At 44.6% G+C, this 22919-nt stretch overlaps 1 protein-coding gene across 5 annotated transcripts in view; it reads left to right on the top strand.

Moving 5' to 3' along the window:
* Positions 1-21484, top strand: part of LOC118503757 (cysteine-rich motor neuron 1 protein) — a 157930-nt gene extending 136446 nt beyond the window's left edge. For all 5 annotated transcript variants that reach the window (XM_036037410.1, XM_036037409.1, XM_036037411.1 and 2 more), the window contains exon 3: positions 16988-21484. In XM_036037410.1, the coding sequence (XP_035893303.1) occupies positions 16988-18078 (1091 nt within the window). In that variant the 3' untranslated portion in view covers positions 18079-21484. The remainder of the gene's footprint in view (positions 1-16987) is intronic.
* Positions 21485-22919: the final 1435 nt, after the last annotated feature.

Genomic DNA, 22919 nt, shown 5'->3' with positions numbered 1-22919 from the left:
TTGATTTAGTTTTTTTGTTAGTAAATCTCCCGCAATTTTGTCCACCATCATCACCCGTACGTGCCCATAGTGTGCTCGTTTGGGTTTGAATTGATAATAAGATTTCGATTTCATCGATCAGCACCGGAGCAATGCTAGCTGCCTGGGAGCTAGTTCCCATCGGCAGGTCATAAATTCTGGTTTGCTTCGTAAATATTTACCCTACCCAGACACACACACAAACATACACTCACGCACACAGGCACAAAGAGAAAAAAGGAGCTTTTCTCTAGGGAACACGAAAGCCATACTTCTATAGTGGCCTACCCGTATACCCGGGGCCAACTGAAAGCCGGCAAAGCGAGCATGAAAAGCTTCTGCATTCCGGTACAGCCAGCAGATGGGTTCTACAAGTAGATGGTTTTTCCCTTTTTTTTAGATATATTTTTTCCTCTTTTTTTATCATTCTCTGCTTACAACATAAAACCGACGAGCGACAAATTTTGAGAACCATCCTTTCCTATTCACCAAACCCCGTAGCGCTTCGAGCAAAACCGTTACCATTAGCTAGCTGCAGCGGAAACGCTTGTACCGAAGGCAGCAGCATCCTTCGCCCGATAAGACATGCTTCTTTTGCATTCCCACGTCAATGCTCGGGATCGTCCGGACACCGACGACAGCACCGACGTGACCGGAATGCTCGCGAAACAGTCGCAATCGAGGGAAATTTTACGCCTTGTGCAACGCTCACGTAACGTTTGCGTTGATATTTATTTATTAGTTCGTACTGCTGCTCACTCACTGTTCGTACGAGGAATAGCTTTAACCTTCAAGTAGCTCCTAACAGGTGGAAAAGTTTGGTTGCACATAGGGCGCTTCACAAGTAAAAGTGTAATCATAAAAAAGGGGTTGAAGAAGAGTAGTTTTTGCGTTACGATTCCATTTAAATCACCGAGCTCACAAATTGAAACTCGTTGGATAAAAAGGAATTTTAATAAAAGCTTTGCATGAATGCACAGCGTCCCCAACAAAATGCAATATCACTTTAAAGCCAACAGCTCGTAAAAGCTGTTGGAAGTCTAAACCTTTGACCAAAAATGATCAGGAACTCGCTTCTGTTGTGGCAGATTTTGGGAATTTTTGCCTTTTTTTTTGGTAAAATAAATTGAGCAATAAAAAATTGCTTCCTGCACACCCCGATAACACCTTCTCCTTTAAAGACTAGCTTCCTAAGAGGACTAACGCGTTGGGTGCATGCGGGTGTGTGCCTTTGTTGCTCTTGTCGTACCTCACCACGTTTCCGGTTCGGTGTCAATTTATTCATAAATAAACACATGTTCGCACCACATGCGGTTACCGGGCGGCAAAGCAAGCTAAGAAGGGGAAGTGGGCAATATTGTAAAGCGATTTATTTGATTGAGAATTCATGTTTCGCGAGAGTGTAATGAAGGTGGCGAATATGCTTAATAAATAATTGATAAGCTTATTAACCGGTGTGATATAAAAACCCCCAAACGGGGGACATTATTTCCAGAAGATGTGTGTGTGTGTGTGTCATGAGAAATTGTTTGCTATAACATCCTCCTGTTTCGACCCCAAAATTTGTTAAGCTGGTTTGAGAAAAAAAAATTCTAAACACGCAAGACTAAAGTGTAAAAGTTGGATTTTTTCGCGGAAATTTGAGAGGACCTTTCAAGACTCTTTCAAGATCTAGTAGCCAATGACCCGGATCCTGGTAGATACAAAATCTTATCAAGTCTACTAAATATCTGAACAGTTGGCTATAGGAGTCATAAATTTCCTAATAGCTGGAGAAACAGACTTCAATACTCTTGAAAGTCTTTGACACTACAGCCTCAGGAGATCTTGGCTTGTCATTTCTAGCTTGCACGTGTATGCGAGTTACAGTCCATAAATGTTAGCTCCAGTTGTCTTTAGATCACGCACATTGTATCCCAAACTTGAAAGATTTAACATGTTTCAAACGAGAAAGTTTTTCAACTTAAATTCCCAATAGAACCTTGAGATATTTATTCATTTCCATCGCTGCTCTCGTTTGTCATTCCTTTTAAAGTCATTATTTGTTCACCCTCAGATCGAAAACACCTTCATCATGTACAGGGACGTAAGTCGTAAGAGATTAAACTCACCCAGCTCCAGTTCAATCGTCCCGTTTGGGTCCCACAAACTATGAGGTGAGCACGAGCATATACCTTAGGCGCACAGAATATAAATCACATAACTCACCTCGATAGCAAAGCCTCTACATATATGGTCCCACTCTTTCGCGTGATTCATTGGGACAACACGTCTCAATCCACCCTAAAAAGGTAAACAAAAACATCGGAAATTAACATAAACCACTCTCACACACACACACACACACAGCCACTATCGGTGGCACACGACACTCGGACGCGTGTCCCAAGAGGCCCCCAGGTGGACCATTTATTCCATCTTCCAGCAGTTTCTTTCGGGGGTTCACCCACAAAGCTTCCCTTCCCACCAGCAAATCAAATACACCCTCACAACATATTATCGCTACGCTTCACACCATCGCAGCACTCATTCCGGGAATGGGCCGCCCTCCCCCCCTGCGTACGCGACGGATTCCCCAAAACATGACACTAATTATCTATCAACTCCATTTATGGTGTTTGTTTTCGGTGGTAGAAGATGTATTGTATGCTTGCGGGAGTTTGCTCAATCTCATTCGCCTCTACTCCCAATAGGAGTTCGATTCGTATCCGATGCTCTCGCGATTCAGCACCAACAGTTGGCAGTTGTACAAGTTTTTCTCCCCCCGGGGGCACTCACATATCGCGGCTTATTTATTTATTTTTATTTCATTTGTCAACATCACATGACCCACGCGTGTCACCCCGAAATCCGATACTCCCCCCCCCTGGGACTTTAAACGGATTTGCCCTCCTCCCCAGGGTGTCTCGGTCGGTTTCGGGGATGGCCGCCGCCGATCGCTGAGATGATTGTGCGATAAATCTTAAACAACGCTACGCGCCCAATTATCTCCTATGTTGGACGACGGAGACATTCGAGGACCAGTCGCTGGCATGGGGAGGGAACAAGTTTTGGAGCCAACAGACGCAGGTGTCAAGTGACCGCTGCTGGGCGTAGCGGTAAACGTACGGCTCTGGTCGGAACATGGCTTCCGAAAATTTATCGACTCGAATGAAATATTTGACACAATATCTTAATTAATTACTGGCGCTGGACGAACGCGGTCTCCCGCTCTTGGAAACCTCTGAACGGTGCGGGGATGGGATATCGGGAGCGCAATCCGCACACAAAACCGCGCGATCACAGCCAAGTTACCTCCTGCCCGAGCTGGCACGGTGTTGGCACGCACATGTGGCTTTGTTTACCCTTGCTTTTTCAGTCGAAACGGACGCACGCCTCGCACTTGACATCCGTTCGCTTTTAGGCCGTCGGTTGGTGAACCCCCGATATACTAAGCCAGGGCTTTTCGCTGGAGTCGCTTAGATTCGAGCCTCGCCGTACATAATGTGGAGTTCCTGGAGCTTGAGCCCGAAAGCCTTCACACATATCATTTCAGTGACTGACTACGTAATTTATGCGATAGGCTGCAAAATGTGCTCCACACCAGACCTTTGGTTCTAGGGGGTGGGGGGAGCGTCGGCATCGCAGTGGAGTCTATGAAAATCCACCACAATGAAACCACGAAGCCGAAGTGGTGTATGTGACGCCAACACGCGTTCGAACCACGTGGGGCGTTCTGTAATATTAATGGTTCAATTTGGAACTCCACCTCCAGCAGCAAATGGAGGACCAATACGACCGCCCCGGGTGCAAGAAATGGTCGTTGGAAAATACATGCCTAATGTGGGACGACGGGCCACCCCCCCTCATATGGGGCCTCATCAATATCCAGCCCGAGGTGCGAAACTCCGGCCCAACCTCAGGGGTGTCTATTTCGAGGAAAGCCACACCATCCTGGAAGAAAGTCACTTAAATAAGCTTATCGATTTGTGTGTGTATGTGTGTCAACCACTTCACCAATCGAGCTCCTGGATTTTGGCAGGGACATCGTATGCATCCAACCAGTATCTCGTCTATTGCAAAATGCAAGATTACCAAAATCCACCAATTTACTACCAAACACATTGGAGCACACCTTCCCGGACACATACCACAGCAGGACACAGAACACACACGGAGGGCATAAATAGCGTCCTTAAGGTGTCCCCATGAACACCGAACGAATGTGTGAAAATGTGTTTCGCTTTTCTCCCCCCCTTCTACCCCCAGAATTGACCCTGAGCTGGACTTCTGTAAGCTGCTGTTGTTTAGCTTCTTTCAGTCGCTTTACCCCGCCCTATTTTCCTTGATCCCTGACGTAACGGATGCCGTAAACGTTTCTCGCCCCCTGGAACCACGACGAATGGGCAGCGGTGGCGAACGATTTAACGACACCATGCCCGCACACTGCTGTGTCGACTGCGACGATCGATGAAAACGGAAAAGAACCCAAATACGAAAGGTTTCGAGGTTTCCGTGGACAGAAAAGTCCACCAGACCAGATGCTTCTTCGGTTGACCATAATGATGAAATAAATTTCGCCCCTTTTCTCATTCGAGGTTCTCATTCGAGGCTTAGCTCTGTCAGCTGGAACGATATTTATTTGCAGTGCAGTGGCTCTGTTTTTTTTTTATCGCAAACCCCGCTGGTACACCAGCGGTTCGGTTAACCGGTTTTAGTACAAAGGACAGAACAAGACAGGTTCAGGGGTTTATTCCGTTCATGAGCTTAATAACTTACTGGGAGAGGAATTTACCAGCGGCTGTGAACTCTCGATGGTTTGTAAATAAATTGTGAACTGGGCCGTGTCGAAAAACAGTGCTGTCAGCGATCCTTTTCGGGGCTGTTTGTCTTGTTGCATACATTTAGGCGCTGTACTAAAAATGTGACAGTTAGTATCCACTGCAGGGTAAATAAAGGGACGACAATTCAGAGTTACAAAGCTACTTTTAAAACATAATAGATGTAACTTTCCTTCTTCCAATTTATCGGAAAATTTCTCACAAACTCTCATAATTAATAACCAGCTAGAAAATAATGGGGCTTTTTTCCCCTTAAACTGAGCTCAAATGTCGCATCCAAGTACCGATAACAATGCAAACCCCCCATCAGGTAGCAAATTCATCGAAAAACAAAAGTAAAACTCACAATCGGAAAGGAAACGGGAAACCCCATTCCTCCCGATTGCTGGCAAAACAAAAAAGGATGCACTTTACTTCTTTCCTTTGTTTTACAACAGAGCTGCACACATAACAAAAAGCGTATAATCCTGTTGGCATTACGCTGGAGATCGGATGTCGTCTCACACAACTGTTTTCCTCAAACGGTGTTCAAACTGTTTCATTTAAAAGTGAGGTTAGTGGGGTAAATCATGGGAAGCAAAAGCACTCGTCTTCAACGCCACCGGTTCGCCTCACAATGGCAAAACTATCTGGCCCAACAGCAGGTGCCAGGCAGAGCACGGTGGTGCATTTCTTCTAGTAACAGCCGCCACAGCGCCGCCGCCCGGAAAAGCATCGCCCTTCAGTACCTCGCCGGTGTAACAGTTGCTGCTCGCATTGTGTAAGTCAACGGAGCGCCCCAGGTTGGCGGGCACAGACGACAAACAAAAATCGGAGAAAGTAAGCGCATCAGCGCTGCAGTGCTGGTGCATTCAGCGCTGCACAGTTGCAACTGAGAGCAAACGGTTCCCAGCGTATCCTTTGCAGTGGTGCACAGTGAAAGAAAAGCGACCGAAATGGAGCGTAAAATGCAAGGAGCTTGTCTTCCTGTTCCACTTGAATTAACGGAGGAAATGTCTTTACGCGTGGCATATGTGGAGTAAGCAGGCTTAAAGGAAAAGTCAACGTTCGGAACTGACACACATGTTGGGCGTGTGCATGAACGCGAACTGAAGACATTGTTCAAGGATTAGTTTTAACATTTTTAAGATATTTTTTATAACAATTGATGTTGCGATAGCTTAATCCTCTTATCCAAAATTCCTTACTTCATCGTTGAAGGTTCATTTTTCCTAAGCAAACAATAGACTTCTCGCCTCGCCACCCGACCGTATCAATATTTAATCTGCATTTTTCATATCTATTGATCCGTGATGGTTGCGCTTCGATAGTGGAATAGCAACATATTTATGGCAAAACTTATCCATGCACATTCCTGCCCAAGGTCAGGAGAGACGCCGAGCTCTGCTTTGCTCCCTTTTTCGTCGCAAAAATCGTAGGGAAAACTAAAGTTGCCGCCCAAAACTTTCCCCTCCCGAAGAACTTACTTAAACTTCAACGAACTGCAACAGTTTCTTCTGCAACAAAACAGCAACAGGCGCAGTCAGACAGCAGCAGCAACAGCAAGCCATTATTTGCTGTTGGTTTGCGGGGCAAGGAAACTCACCCGTGCGGAACCACTTCTTAACCACAGTTCCTTCGTCAACTAGTAGCGCTTGTCTGTGGGAATGTAGGACAGAAATAGTTTTTATTTTTCGGCGGAGAGAGAGAGAGCAAAATTATGACTTCAGAATTTACTCCCGCTCGTCCGGAACTTTGAAACTCTTAATCAAAACATTTAGGAAGGTTGCTATTAAAGTTTTCGAACTGTTCATTTACTGCCGATGAAGTTTTGCTTTGTAAATGCGTTTTAAATTTCGACCTCACACAACAACAACAAAAACCACTCAGAGGTTCTTTCGTGTGCGAGAAGATAATGAAGTTCGCATCCGCTCAATACACAAAAAAAAACAAGTGATGAATGAGTGTCTCATTACAATTTGTTGTGAAACACGTCTAGCTACGGTAGTAGATGGTTGAGTGATTTAAATCACTGCCACTTGACTCACCTGTGAGGCCCCTTTATCAATCGGACTTCCTCGGCATGAACCAAATCGCCCAATCAAGGTATCTTATCGCGTCTTATCGGAGGGGATTGACTACCCGAAAAATCATGTAAATGAGGAGCTCTCGAAGAATTTTGCTAGCACCAGTTCCCATTCGAAACTTCCACAATGAAGTCACAAGTGATCGCGTGTGCTCTGGTGTTGCTGGTGTGTGCTGCATCCACTCGGACCGCCGCCCAATTCCAGGATCTGGACTGTTCCAACCCCAGCTCGGTCGGCATCTTTCTGCCCCATCCAACCGACTGTCAGAAGTATCTCAACTGTTGGCAGGGCCTGCTGATCGAGGGTAGCTGCCCACTCGGTCTTTACTTCGATCTGGAGCGACAAGTTTGCGAGGCGGAAGCTAGAGTTCGCTGCACAATGAGTGCCCTCGATTCGGACACAAACCGGGCGATGACGGATGGAAACTAAAAGGTCGCCTGAAGCTTGTGCCGCGGTTAATCCTTCAAATCGACGACCCCATGCGGTGGACAGCATGTGCAAAGCTAATTCCAAACCGTGACAACTTACAGCCAGCTCGAGCAGCTCATCGGTGAACTCACATTAGCCCTTATTTGTGTCACGCATCGCGGGTGGTATCACAGTAATAAACGCTGCCACAGTGTGCAAGTGACGGATGCACGCGGTGGTCACCCTCGCCCCCAAAGAACTTGATTAATCGAACTCTTTTGTATTGTGCCGCAAACTTTTGAAATGCCGCCCTGCGAAGGTCACACCCGGGGGGTACAACAATCGTTAATAATTTAATTTAAGACTGGCTCGACTGGCGGTCCCTTTACGGGTGACGGATGTGTACCGGCGTGCGTGCGTGCGTTTACGCAAATTGTCCGCTCGATGGGGTGTAGGAAATTATAATTACATCTTGCGCTTGCCACACATCGCACACCTGGGAATTGGATTTTAATTGAGAAAACGAATTTCGTTGTGTCGTTAGAGCGTGGTTGTGCTGGGAAAGCTCCATATCCACGATAATTGTGATAATCGTTTCACAATTTCAGCGCCAGACATCTTAATTCCAAAGTGTAGTACAAATTGGCTGCAAATCATTATACTGTGCAAGACGTGAAGCGGATTGTTCCTTTCAGCTTATTTTGTTCTGAAAAGGGATTCTTCCATTCTTCGAAAGCAATCCACTACTGCTTCAATCCGAAAAAAAATACCCTCGAACGATAAGAATGAGAAGCGATTTTCGCTCCACTTCCCCATTTATCTCTCGCTCTACAGGCGAATTCCTGATGGGAAAAAAGTTCGCTGGAATTAAAAGTGACTCAAACCCTAATTAAAACGCTACCAGACCCGTCCTCCACCAGGGTACTAAGAAAACGATACCGCCGAAGCTCGAATCGTTCACTCGCGCCAAAAGGTAATCCTTGTTTTAAGTTTAATTGATCTTTGATGTAATCGCTATCCGATTCCGGTAATGGATGTACTCCATCCCGTTGATGAAGGTTTGCTACAATCCTTTCCAACCTTTTTTTTGCAACCTAAACCTCCCTTAAGGGCGGACCGTCCAACAAATCACTGCCCCGGGAAAAATCACCGGTGCCCTCGAGCGACCAACCGACGAGGAGTGATTAAAAGCTATTCATTGTGTGTTGGTGGTGGTGAGTTTTTCTTTTCTTCTCCAGTCCCATCGTGCCGTATCAAGCGAAACCTCAACAAACAACCATCCGCACAGTGCTTTGCTTTGTTTGGAAGGGGGTTTTGTCCTGAGCAGAAGATAGTAAGATGATCTCCGCCGCCATCCGTTCATCAATCCATTCATTTGCCGTCCAGTTCCTTCCTAAGCAAATTAATCAGGAAAGCCAAAGATCTGAATCAAATATTGGCCATGTGTCAATGTCACTGGCCGAGAGCGTCGGGCCCGTGTGATATCATCCTTCTGCCAACAATGCCCCGGAACTTGCCCATGCCGGAGGGCTCGCCAGGAGAGTGGGGAAGTAAAACACACACACCGAGAGAGGGACATATTTGCGGCAAATTGATGTTTCTATGCCAAACACAAGGGCAGCCGGGACTCATCTGTCTGCGGAGCCGGAAAGATGACAGACTCGACCGCAACAATCTTAAGGGTTTTGCCCGGAGCAAGGAGTCCCCTAAGGAAATTAGAAGAAATGAAATGACAATATCATTTCCAAGTCTGCAAACGATTAACCGATATCGTGTCACTGGGTCTTGTATGTCCACAAGCAGCGATTGATCATTTCTGTGTGTCTTGTGTGAGCATTAGTTCTTAAGCAGCTCAACAGCGCCACTCAAGATGGGCGTGATAAGTTCACCATGCTAGTAGTAGAATGTCTCATCGCATAGGAATGACAGTCGAAGCAGCGAGTGGTATCCAATAGACTTCTGTTGAAATTCCACATGACTCACAATCACCTGCTACAGATCCAAACACATTAGCACCACTAAAAATGGGATCAAAACAAGTCTCGCTTTTTTTATTGTTTGCTCCCATCCAAACATGATTAGTCAGACAAATGGAGAGTCGGAGTAGAATTAGTGGAAGCGATCAATGAATCACGTGATAAGATGGTCTCGGAATTTGCTCGGGACCGCCACACAATTCTTTCGTTTCCACGTCACACACACACTCATCCACGCGGCCAACGTGGGGTGGATTTAATTTCATCCGACCCGGCTCAATGAGTTTGATCCCCTGAAAAGGATCAATGTTCTACCCACCGCAACCGGTTCTGCCGATGTTTATTTATATGCAGCGAACAAGAAGAAGAGAAAACTTTTGAAAGAAATAAATTACACCAAAAGAAATGCTCTCTCATTGAACAAATTTTTTTGGATAATCGATTTTCGAAACGAAAACAACCAACCCAAAACCGCCTCGATTCTCTGCATTCATGAATGAATGCTGGCCAGTCCCGCTCGCCGAACGCATTAAGCTGACAAAACATTAAATTCATCCCGCCGCTCCGCACACAACGCCCCCGTCAACAACCGCATCATCAGCAGCACGGAAAAAAGAACTCCAAAAATCCACATCGATCCGACCGAATCCGAGGCACGGGGCGCGCGCGAGATGATTAATTGGCTCTATTTTTAGCGCTTTTAAACGGGCGGTCGCTGTGCGCGTTCCGGAATGTGAACGAAATCTGTCTTTCGTCTGCCTCGGATCTGCCAATCTGTTGCAGTTTTTCTGTGCCGTGCGTTTGCTTCCTCGATATAGGCCAGTTTTTTTTTGTTTACGGCGACTCTTTGTGGTATGTACCGCGTGTCCTACGTCTAGGCGCACGCGATTTCCGTCAATTTGTCGATTAATCATTCTCGGCTAAATTTTCTTTTCGAGGGCGAGGTTGAGATAAATGTTTTTGTTTGATTTCCGTCGTGGGAAGTAGGAAGGAAAAAATGTTGCCACCGATTCGGAGGGTTTTGTTGGTGATACAACAGCACCAGCGATGGAAATTGCATTATAAACCGTTCATGTACGAGATAATCGATGATGCCATTTTTCGGGGGTGACAATTTTGACGCGGCTGTCGCAACGAATGAAGGCTTTGTGTGGAGAACCGAACTCGGATAAGGTGCCTCCCATTCGATCGGCGATTATTCATAAACCAACATAATAAATTGATAGAGAATTGGGAAGCTTAAATCAAACATAAGGCTTCTACAACTAACCTCAAGCAGACCGAATTTTCACACCTATAACATTGGAGCGTCAAAAATTGGTATGAAATAGTCAAAAATATTCATAGCCAAACCAAATCACGCAAATGGATGCCTTATGCAGGCAGGCGTTAAAAGGATGTGACAGGAGCAGGCATAAAATAATGCCTGACAGCGTGGCCCCGAGGAAAGCCAATCGGTGGTGGAAAAAAGGTGATGGACACACCTGCGCAGGTATAAATCTCGCAGGCGAAAGCGTCAGGTACAGCGTGTGTAGCGCACGTGACGCCGATTTCGAATCGGGAAACCTTGTCTCCGGCAGTGTTGTCAGCGGGATCAAAAGGCTCGCACAAACAAAAAAACACTCACCCTCAACAACAGCCCAGCAAAATGAGTTCTTCCAACCGGTGTATGAATATTTCACGCGACAAATGAGACGCCAACGAAACGGCGCTCTATGTATATTTTGGGGAAGACTTTGTCGGTGGTCCCCCTTGCTCAGCATAGAAGATGGTGCCCCCTATTTTCTATTCAAACTCCAGGCTCCAGGACCCGCCCATCGTCAGCCCTTTTTGCTGGCCTGATAATGACGATCCAAAGCAAATGATAAATAATTTATGGCGACACCACCACTTGACAAGGTCTCCGCTGCTATGATGTGTATGGTTGGGTGCCGGCTCCACGCCATCACTGTCCATCATGCCGCATGATGGCACGGTAGAAGCTAGAAGTTGGTGAATGTGAAACGCTTTCCCCGGGATGTTGGGGTTGTTCTACTAACGTGGCTTTAATGCGTTTATGGCACACGAGCCCAAAACTTTTGTCGGAAACAACGCTGATGTCGGGGTTGTTTTCTTCAAGATACGCGGCTACTAATCAACAGTGGCAACGTGTTGTAGGGACTCTTTTTTGTCGCCGGCTCGCGATCAGCTTCACCACCAATCCTATTAATGTCACCACACGGCAGGTGGTTGCGCTGTGTGAGGCACACTTGTGCACAAGTTTTCCTTTAAGCAGGCCCGGATGACAACATCACTTTAGCTGTGTTGGGACAAAGTTTTATCCTGGTAAAGTAGGGTGGTGAGAGAGCTGTTTTTGTGCAGAAAATATGGTACAATTTAGAACGTCTCAGAACCTGGGCCTTAACCTGTTTTGGTGTAATCATATTCCGATAGTGGAGCGTATTGACGTAATCCCTTTATAAACGATGTCCGACGCTGCGAAGGTCAAGGTGAAGGTGTTATCTGCTGCTTGTCTGACAGTTTGTCAAGGCAGGGCGGAGAAACTGTAGCAAATAAAAATCAAACATTATGGGTCGATAAATCAAGCGGTAGTTAAGATAGGGAGCCACCCATAGAGTTCTCTTCTGTTCCTAAACTACTTCGCGTTAATGGTTCTTGATAGGTCCTTTTACAGTGGAGGACTATAGAATAAGACCACCTTTGTGTCTGCTTTTCAGACCTGCTCACTCAGTAATGCCTTATCTAAATTTAGCAAACTTTTTCTAACAAAATTTGTTGAACTATCTATAATGAAAAAAGGCTTTAAAAAATGTAACCCGTTCTGTAGGTTACAATGAAGTAGAATTGTCCCAAAAACTACAAAAACATTCAAAAACTGATTATTTCATGCAATTCCTGTGTAAAACACTTCGCCAACACTTCCCAGCGCTTGAAGAAGAACACTTCGTTAATCTGTCCCAGTCCCAAAATCGACGAATCCACTTCTAATCTGTTCAATTTGGTACGGCTTTACGCCCGACTGCAGATCGGCCCTGCCCTGTTCCGATCATCAATACCGGTTCGCAAAAACACCGGTCGACCAGAATACGCAGAACGCAAACACAATACCAACAAAAGGATTCTTCATCCCCTAGTCGACAGCTTTCCCAGCCAAAGGTCAAGCGCTCCGGATCGAACCCCTTTTTCCCAGGGCCCAGTGTCACACTGAAGGGAAGGTGAGGATGTTTCGTCGAGAGCTTTTATATTTTTATGGCCCACATTTATCCACCTCTGGTCGTGTTTCGTCGGTGCCAGCAAAAATAAGGGATGACATTTTCATGAGCTATGGGGTCGGGTCGGCTGCTGTAATTTGTTGCTTTCGGCATCGGAAAAGCTGGGTACGAGAGAAACGAGCGAGGTGGAGACGAGGGGAAAAAGGATTTTCGAGCGGAAAATTTATTGCCAGACATGATGGATGACTGACGGGGTCAGTACGCGTCCATTCGAATGAAATTTAGGGATATTTTTTCACTCAATTCATTCGCTGGCAAAACACACACACACACAGACAAAAAAACTGAAGCAGAAACCCTCTCTCCATACACTGCACCAGCAGTGGTCAATCGAAACGAATAAAATTTATTTATTCCTCACTATTTTTTTTTAATTCCATTCTGCCATATGTGTTATCCTCTTTTGTTATACTCGATTTCGACATTTATGCTGACATGGATGAGGCGCAGAGCCGGGGGTCGGGAAGGGTTTTGGCCTGCAATCGTCGTTGCGTAAATTTTCAAACCCCAGCCCGGTATGGCTCGGTAGCCGAACTTGGAAAAAAATACACTTCACCACAATACCCTCTGGCCGCAGTGACATCCCCGGGTGTATCGATCGGCTGGTGACATCAATAAAGCATGCAGCCCAGGGGGGGGGCACACCAGTGTGCAGGAAAAATCGATCCGGAAAGCGAGCCCACGACCGGTCGTTCTAGAAAATTATGCTAACACGATTGATTCATTTAAAATTCATCGGCGCTGACCACAGGGGGAGACTTCCGTAAGGGGGTTGAAGCGAGCGCACCAACGACAGATCGCGTTTAAAACGTTCGAACACAGATTAGTGGCACGAAACAAAGGCCTTAAAAACTCTAAAGATGACACCAATTAATTAAATCCAAAAGGTGTATAATTTCTTATCACGCTGTTTTTTCTCGGTATGATTGTGATTAATGGGTTCCGAGCTACTAACATTTATCCAAATTAACATCCCGAATCCCGTTCCATCGATAATAAAATCCGCCTTTAATCAGCTTCGTAAAAGCAAACGATCGTTCCACTTTAAGAGCTGTCCGACACCAGAGCTACTGCCGCCGTTGCTGCCAAGCCATGTTCCTATCTTCTTCAGTCACACACTCATAAAACATAGACGAGAACCACTCAGCAAAACTGTCAAATCGAACGATGGGAAAAATACGGCGGCGAACATTCGCGTGTCACACGCACCCGTACTTTTATGTGATCGAGCATAAGATAAGCCTATTATAAGCTCGCAAATGCACAGCACACAACATTCCGCTTCACGCGCTCCCGCTCGCTCGGAGGATGATTCAAGGTGAGGAAGAACACCACAAACCACGACAGGGAAAACGAAGGCGAGCCGAAACGCCGAGCAAATATAAAAGAGCACTAAAACGCTCACAACTCTATCTATTAGATGCGACAATTCAGTTCCCATTCTTTTTCTGTTTTCAAATTTCAGCCCAGGTTGTGTGCTCTTAGCTAATGGAAGGCTCTCCCGCGTGCGTGCGTGCGTGTGTGTGTGTGTGCTTTATTTTGTTTCGATTCGCCCATTCAGTCGCCCCAACTTAATCGACTTTTTATCTTATCAAGCACCATTTAATAGTGGTGCTTCCCACTTGCGGTGCACCGAACGCGCCTAAAGGGTTTCGGAGGTTGATTTTTGTTTTAATGGAACCCATGTTGTTTGGCACTTTGGGGCACCGGGAGAATGATAGAGGGACTCGCAGCTGACTCCGGTCTGATCCGGGCAGCCCAGCTGCTTAGGCTTCGGTTGAGAAAGATAGAAAAAACCGGCCACTCACGCAAAACGCTATTTAATTTCACATGATAGCACACAATAAAATAACAACACCCCGTAGGTGTTCTTCTCCCCGCCAACAGCAATCCGGTAGAAGGGTTGATAGTGTTTGGAGAGAAAATTTTAAACCACCGGTTTTTTGTTTGCTCAATGCACCGGGGAAATCATTGACTAGAAATTGGACACTCGGATTCCAATAGGCTTGCTAACTGAATCGTGTCGATGTTTAGAATAATTGGAAATCATCGTTTGGGAACGATCAGCATCACTAACACTGTATACATATATATTCCAGATGATTTAAAAGAATAGCATGGTTTTAGATAACGGCAGCACGTGGTACGATTGAATTGGATCAGTATTTAGTACAAAGTTCTCTGGTGATATCACAATACCAGCAGATAATATCTTCTCCATCTGCGGTTAGATTTTTGCAGGTCTTACACGGTAGGACCTGCAAGGTTGTAGTGCCAAGGAAGAAAAAGAAAATAGTCCAACATCACCAGATAATGTTGCAAAACTGCAAGGGCGTCCTTGTTGCATACGAATGAAGATATCTTAAAACGTCCAAGAAAAATGTCTCCAATACCTCCAGAATCAACTAAACCAAGTCGATGTACCGTCAACCAAGATATTGTCTGATATTGAGACAGCAGCATTTTGAAGTCCAATATAGTCTTCACCTGATCGGAAAGATTTCGTAGAGAATCAGTTGAGAGGCTCAAGTTTGATAGACAAAACGCCAACAGAAGGAATCTGGGAGAAGTCCGTGGCTGCCAAAAGTTCAGTTGCGAAAAATCTTTACTTAGACTTAGATTTAAGATCTTCTGATGGCAATATTTTGTATTAATTATTTCAATATATTGAACTCTTGTTCAAACCAATTCTTAAACTTAGCTAATTAAATGTGGATTAGCAACTTGGTAAAGGCTTCAATACCCAATATTCTGGGCTATAACGGCGTCAGTCTTCTCGCGGCAGGACCGAGGATCAAATCCCATCCAGACCGCCTCCCCGAACGTAGGACTGACTAATTTATTACGGGCAAAACTAAGTCTCAGAAAGAGCTAAACGACCTCCTCCATGAGATAATCACCTTCACCTAATTCACCTAATTCATAATCCTCTAAAACCAACCCTCCTATAACATATATAAGTAGTTTAAAAATCACCAAAAGAATGCTAGCAAAAAAAGAGCAATCCCGATTTACATTGTCATCTTAAAAAACCCCTGAATTACTAACAATTCGACTGTTCAACTTTACGTAGGAAATTGCAATTAAATTTCTACCACACCTTATTTAAACGCATTAAGCACAATTTCGCTTAATCGTGCCAGTATGCCAATAAATTCCAGCTCGGAAGTGGGAAAAAAAACACCAGTAACCCAAAACAATCAAATTGCACTCAGCCTTAACAAATGCTGCCAACATTCCCATTCCGAAAGCTGATGTTACAAATTTAATGAAACTCAACCAACCTCATGATAAACCACTTCCGAGCATTGCTCGCTTATCGCTCCGCTCGGTCTCTATAAAACCCAACTATACAATCGGTCGCTGCTACTGCTGAACGAATCGGTTTTGATGAATTTCCATTGGATTCGTATAAGCCTCGAAATAGATTGTGAAAGTGGTGTTGGTGCGAAGTTGGTGTCCTTTTTTTTTTTGTGCGACTTTTCCTCCTAGCCCCCGGCATCAGTAAGCGGCAAAAATTGAATTAATTCTAGCTCAGTTGCAACTGGCACAGTATGAAGCGCATATACGTACGATTCCGACATCGACGACACCAGCTGGTGACTCACTAATGAGTGAAAGCTCTCCTCATCACTGGGGAAAACTGGGTTTGCGTGTGCACTGGGCAGTCGGGCGGGGTGCAAAACAAAAACGTCCCACTGAACTGAATGATTTTGATTTTCCATTTGCAGCACAGAGGACCGCGCTCTATCTCTCTACCACGTCATCACCGAGCTACCCTAAAATGGGTAGCGAAGTGTGAATAATATCCCCACCGGGATTCGATTGAAGCTCAAAAAAAAGGGGAGGCAGTGGAGCATTTTTTGTTCTCTTCATGCCACCCAAACAATGGCAACAGATGAGTTGCAATGAGCCGGAAAATGAATTCATCTCCCCGGGAGGCACACACACACACGAACGCATCGGTGCTGCTGAGCAGTCACTATAAAAATTGGGAACGGAGGGACAAACAACTATCCATTTCAATCCAGGCCTATCGTACACTGATCGAATCACATATGCCTGATAGTCAATTTGCATGCCCAACCGAACAACGACAAAAAAAACTTCGGTTCGCTTGATCCACACGCTGTTCTCATGCCTAGGCCCTTGGGAAATAGTCGATATGTTGTGGCAAATTGAGTTGCCGTTATGCGAGTTAATTGATTTTTCATGAATGTAGGTAGATCCGAAAGACGTACTTCCAGACCGGATGTTCCTCACTACTAACGACTCAATAGGAAGTCTATTAAAACCGACGAGAAGCAGATTAATCTTGTGTGATGCTCGCCCTCTGTTTAGGTCGCTTTCTTAACGATTTTATCATTAATATCCATTAATATCCATACTAATACTATTCTTCACCGCTTCTCTGTTTCCCTCCACAGATCTCGAAACGCGCTGCCAGAACGTGCAATGTTACAACGATTGCCCATCGGACAGCTACCTGCAGCACACGATGGACGCGCAAAGCTACGCCAAAGACGACGAGCCGGAGCGAGCGAAGCGCGCAATCGCCACCAACAACCATGCCCACGGACCGATCACGATTGTCCCGAGTGCGATGCAGTTCTTCTACACCAACCACCTGCAGGTACAGCAGCAGCTACGCCTCAAGCGTAACATCGATCCAACCGAGCTGATCGACGCCGGTATGGACTATACCGCCGAGTCCGATCTGCAAGAGCTTTGCTGCCCCCGGTGCATCTGCCAACCGTGCCCGGAGATTCCGAGCTGTCCGCCCAACTTCAAGCCCGTCGTTGACTTTCACGAACATACCGGGCAACCAGGCAATTGCTGTCCTTCGTTCCACTGCCAGCGGAATCCGATGTGCTATTCCGAAACGAACCGTGCCTGGTACGTGGAGAACGAAACCTGGAGCGAACCACCGTGCACGGAGTGCAAATGTTTGGCGGGCCAGAACCGATGCGAGATACCGGCCTGCAAACCGCTCAACTGTGAGCACCAGATAAACCTACCGGACCGGTGCTGTCCGGTGTGCGATCCGGCCAAGTCCATCTTCTGCGAGGACCACAACTGTGAGGTGCAGTGCCGGAATGGGTACGAACGGCGGGGCAATTGTTCGCTGTGTAGCTGCGTGCAGGTGCCACCGCCCGTGCCGGTAACCGACGAGCCCACCGAGACACCGACACTGATGGCAAACTTCACCGCGATGGACACGACGGAATCGGAGCTGTTCGACACCGGCAAAGAACGCACTGATGATGGATTTTTCAGCAACTTGCCTACGCTCGGGTTCATCATTTTCGTCATCATTGTTGGGCTGAGCATCTTCATCATCTACAGCCTGGTGTCGATCGAGAGCGTCAAGAAGGGTCTGCAGATGTGGTTCAGCTGCAACGAGATTCCGCAGCGCAAGAGCGCGTACAACCGAGTGTCCAGCGTGGTGGTTCCCGTACCACCGTCGTCACCGCCGTCGCCGCCTGCTAATGGGACAACCGCGAACAGTATGGCCTAAGGGCAACCAGGTGTGATGGTGAGAGGTGGTGGCTCTAAATTATCATTTAATTCGATTTCAATTTACTACCCTTGACAACAATTTTGCTACTTGCAGCAATTGCTTCACCGGTCAAACAATTATCAATTCCTAAAACCTGTTTCTTTTGATTTAAAATAATTTAAAAATTTTAAACAATTTTTCCATAAATTCCCTCAACCTTTTTGCATGAGTTTCTTAATTTGGAACTCCTCTTTCCATATTTTCTTTTTTTGCAAAAAAACGACCGAAAGTTGATGCTCTAAAACTAGGCGAAAAACCGAGCAAAAAATGAAGCAAACAACAACAACAAAACAAACAACCATAATTTGTGATAGTATTGAAAACAAAAAACGAAACAAAAATTGTGAAGCAGATAGTGTGCGTGCAGCAGCAGTACCTAAGCAGTCTTGCTGTGCGAAAGGGAAGCGAGATAAACGATAGGCGACAGGTGGACAATGGAGGCGCCCGTCAACTGAAAACCACACACTGGCTAATCCATGTGGATTGGGTTGGGATCTCGAAAGAATAATTTAAGACGATTGGACAGCATAATGATATTTGACGTTTGAAAGGAGGAAACGAAAAACGCAACGCTAGAAAGGCTAGACCCATTAGACATATGCGCGAGAAAGGTTGAGAAGCGCGTCCTCGAAGGAAAAGAAGGAGGGCGAGAAAAGAGGAGTAGATTTTAGAAACAAAAAAACACACAAACAACTGCTACGCTAATCTTAATGTATACAACAACAAAAAAACAAATACGTATTCCTACGTTAGTTACTGTATTTAGTGTTTAATTACTGCATATTTATTTAACGAATCGGAAAACAAGCACACGTGCACACGAGTGTGTGGCCAATTTCGTTTCCATCGCAACGGTTTTTGTTTTTATATTATTAAACACAAAGCAGGCCATTTCTTGCAAAGCAACACAAAACGAGTGATTCAATTTGTGTTCCGTATCTTTTCTACTTTTGTTGTCAACTTTTTTTGTTCCTTTACAGTACGTGTGTTTTGAATGCCTTTTCTTTTTTTTTTCTTGTTTATAGTAAAACGGAAATTTTCTCCGTTTTCCGCGTGCGTTTGGAGGAAGAAGCATTTCGATGTTCCTCCCAAAACCTGGCGTACTGTAAGCTTGTATTATTTTGAAGACTTTATAGAACGAAAAACGAACCACCATAACCATGTTTGTTTGTACGTGTTACACGTTTAGTATTTTCCTCGATTAGAAGGTTTTCAGAGTTTTTTTTTAATTGTAAACTAAAAAACAAGCAAAATAACTAGCACTTAAGGTGAGCAAGCCTGGTGGTGGAGCCTGGACCTGAACCCGGTGCTTCCGTTGTAAAGGAAGTGACCCCGGGCCCAGAAATCACCGGTGGAAGGTGATTTGAATCAAAAGCTAAATTTGCAAGAGAGCACAAAAAGTGACAGACGTGCGATTGCATATATGAGGAACAAGAAGAAGATGAGGAAGAAAATATAGAGAAAAAACGCGCACACACACACATACAGAAACAAACTAAGCGTTGCTGAACATATGATAAAATCAATGCTTCCAGAAATGATACAAAAAAAGCTGCAGTAACAGTAAGTGAAACGTTTAGACGAAAAAGGAAAATCAATGCTGAGAAACACTATATAGCAGGAAACAAAACTAGCAAACCGAGGAAGGCAACAAATCAAAGCAAAAGTTCCTGCCGGCTCCCGAAACCAGCGCCTGCTTGATGTAAAAATGAAGCTACCCGTTTCCCGCTGTCCCAAATGGCAAGATTTAGAGAGGGAAGCCCTCGAACAAACCCTCGATCGCTGCATATCTTCTCCTATCTCGACCATGAAGTTAATCAAAAGTGTAACCAGCCACCTCCAACCGAACTACTGGAAACGAAAGAGACCAGCAGCTGTTTGTATGTACAACCCCCCAGACGTGTGGTACCGCTGACATTTGCTGACTACACTTTGCTGCCTAATAAATGTGTCGCTTCTGCTTTAAAACCTCGTCTAACAACAACATAAAAAACCCTCACCACCACCAAAAATCATCCTTCATCCGTGTAGTGTGTTAGTGTGTAATCGAACCGTTCAGCGGGCTACGTATCAAACGCGCATCGCACACCATTTATCGCACACCATTTCATATCATTCCGTTTTCCGTGTCCCTCTCTTCTCGTATAAATATATGTATATGTATCTATAAACGTAAACATGCAACTGAATTGCATCCAAAATTTATCGCAAAAGAGACATAAAAAAAACCATCAAAACATGTGTGTGAAGGAGAGAAGGAGAGAGAGAGAGAAAGAAGCGCGCGCAACAAATAATACGCAACTGTACAGAAAAAAAAACAAATGCTCGTTACAACTAAAACAAACAAAAAACACAAGAAAACAACACTTGATAATTGGAAAAAAAAACCTTTAAAAGCTGTTACAGGTAAACTTTTTTTATATTTTAATGGAAAATGCATTGGATGGAAACCGAAGCCGGCTTGCATTATTTTATCCCGATTTTACACACTGGATTGCAAAGTGATCAATTATTGCGTTCTTTAATTTATTCTTTTATAATTCTGTTCATCTCGCTTTTCTCTACCATTTCCCCCTTCATATTGCTCAGTATTGCTATAAAACACTCATTTTTTCTCCCTTTTATATCACTTTTATACATTTTTTTCTGTTTAACAAAAGTTTAAATTCAACTTCTACATATTTAACCAAACCGGAGGCTTTGTTGCACAACAAAGAAACGAAACAAAAAAGATGTAAAACTAAAAGGAGAAAGGATTGGTGATTGCAAAATAAGAAAATGTTACTCATTTTTGGGGGGCCAAAAGCCCAAATCCGATGGAAACAATAAAAGCATCCCGAAGAACAAAAAACAACAGTAACAAAAATGGCAAATCAAATTGTCTAAATTTTTATCTAAGTGTGTGTGTGTGCGTAAATGCTAAAACAAATGAACAGAAGGAAAAACACACACTCTACTAAAGGGTGCACAAGAAATCCTCCAACCAGCAACAGTTGTAAAGGAAAGTGAACAAACACAACCACACGAATGCATAAATCAAAGCAAATCCTTGTTTTTCTTTTCCTTGTTTTCCACCACACTACAACAACAACAATAAGACAACTATGTGCGATGGAACTGATGCAGCAGCGTGACGTGATGGAGCAAAAGAAAAAAAAAAAGAGGAAGACGAAAGCAAGAAAAAACGGTAGCAAAATCGAACATCGGTTTGAGAATATTATTATACCTATTGTGAATAGTTACGATGAAGCGAATGGAAGGGAGGTTATGCAATTTGTAAAAAGGAGTATAATATACAGCTAGACAAATAAGAAATATATAAGCATACGAATTCGGATGAAACTAAATTACAAAAAAAAACGTATCTAAATCGAAGTTTCATTTAAATGGAAATACAACACCAACACTTTGAAAGAAAATATATTTTAAAGAAGGTTGAATGGACTGATGAATGTAGAAACCAATCTATTGGGAACCGTAACAACAACTTTGCCTCAAGGGCACTACTGGCATTTTTCACCACTTCAATTATTAATTGGATGGCAACAAAAATTTGGAGGAGAATGGAATCAATTACGGGTTGATTTAACTTTATTTTTTGGAGCCTACTCCTCAAAAGTCCACATCGAGGACTTCACTCGGTTCAAACAGTTGCCAACCCGAACAACAAACAACCCTTCACAATAACCGAACGGACGAACGGCTGTGTTTACGATTGCGGTTCGACCGCTCCAACTAAATAACTTCACAAATTTCGCAACCAAACTTAGCAACTCGGGCATCTTAGGAAACTCATCTCGATACAGCAAACTTTCCCGTCCCGCGTCCACGTCCTTCTTCACCCGTGTTCCACCCACCTCAGAAACGCAATCACGCTACAATATGGCATGGTGGCAGGTGTGCATAGTGTGCCAGTCAAAGCAGCAACAAGATCGATAAATACCTCGGACGCAAGTTGGATGTTTTGCAAATAAGCCAATAAACCAAACAACTCGTAAAAGCCAATTAATAATTTCGTCCGACGGAAGTTTGGCGTATTGTTACACGCTGTGCGGACGACGCCCATGCCGACTCCAACTTCTTGTGGTGGATTATTTTGCCTGCCTTGCGTCGTGTAGCAAGTAAATGGCGTAGGCGCATTTCTTATGACTTGTTTCAATTGGGATTGTGAAATAAGAACAGGCGCACAAGGGCTTGTTGATGATTTCCCAAGAATTTTAGTATACCAGACAAAGGCAACAAGTGATCGAAGTACAACCTCTGTTGATGTCAGAACACTAGTTCATGCGATGTAATCAGATGATTTCACAACTTCAGCACTTCATTGCGCACAGTAAGTATAGAAGCTATAGAGACGTACTATTTACACGAAATACTTAACAAAACATATGAATAATTGTGAAGCTGTTCACACTTCTTTAGAAACATGTTCTTTATGCCTGGGCTTAAAAATGTTCGATACAGAGCCTTCAAAAGGAACTAAGCAATGCTCGCGCCAGACTCTTCTTCTTTCGTGCCTTAACAACCTCGAAGGTTATGCCTGCTATTTTTGGCGTACTGGACTTATTGAAACCACATAGTTGGATAGTCAATCCCTCACTATGGGGGGGAATGCCCCAGATGGGATTTGAACCCCGCTTCTGCCGTGTGAAGGCCGCTGTCGCATCTCTCGCACTGGCCCGCTCGCAAATTAATCTCTGGATAGCGGACTCTTCATCAGAGGATTAGGAACAGGCTTTTGATGCATATATGGACCCAAATTCTCCCGCCCTAATCATACTCAAATACCAAATTTAAAT

This window comes from Anopheles stephensi, chromosome 2 (genome assembly GCF_013141755.1).
Source record: "Anopheles stephensi strain Indian chromosome 2, UCI_ANSTEP_V1.0, whole genome shotgun sequence".
NCBI lineage: Eukaryota > Metazoa > Arthropoda > Insecta > Diptera > Culicidae > Anopheles > Anopheles stephensi.
This window is presented reverse-complemented; position numbering and strand designations above follow the sequence as displayed.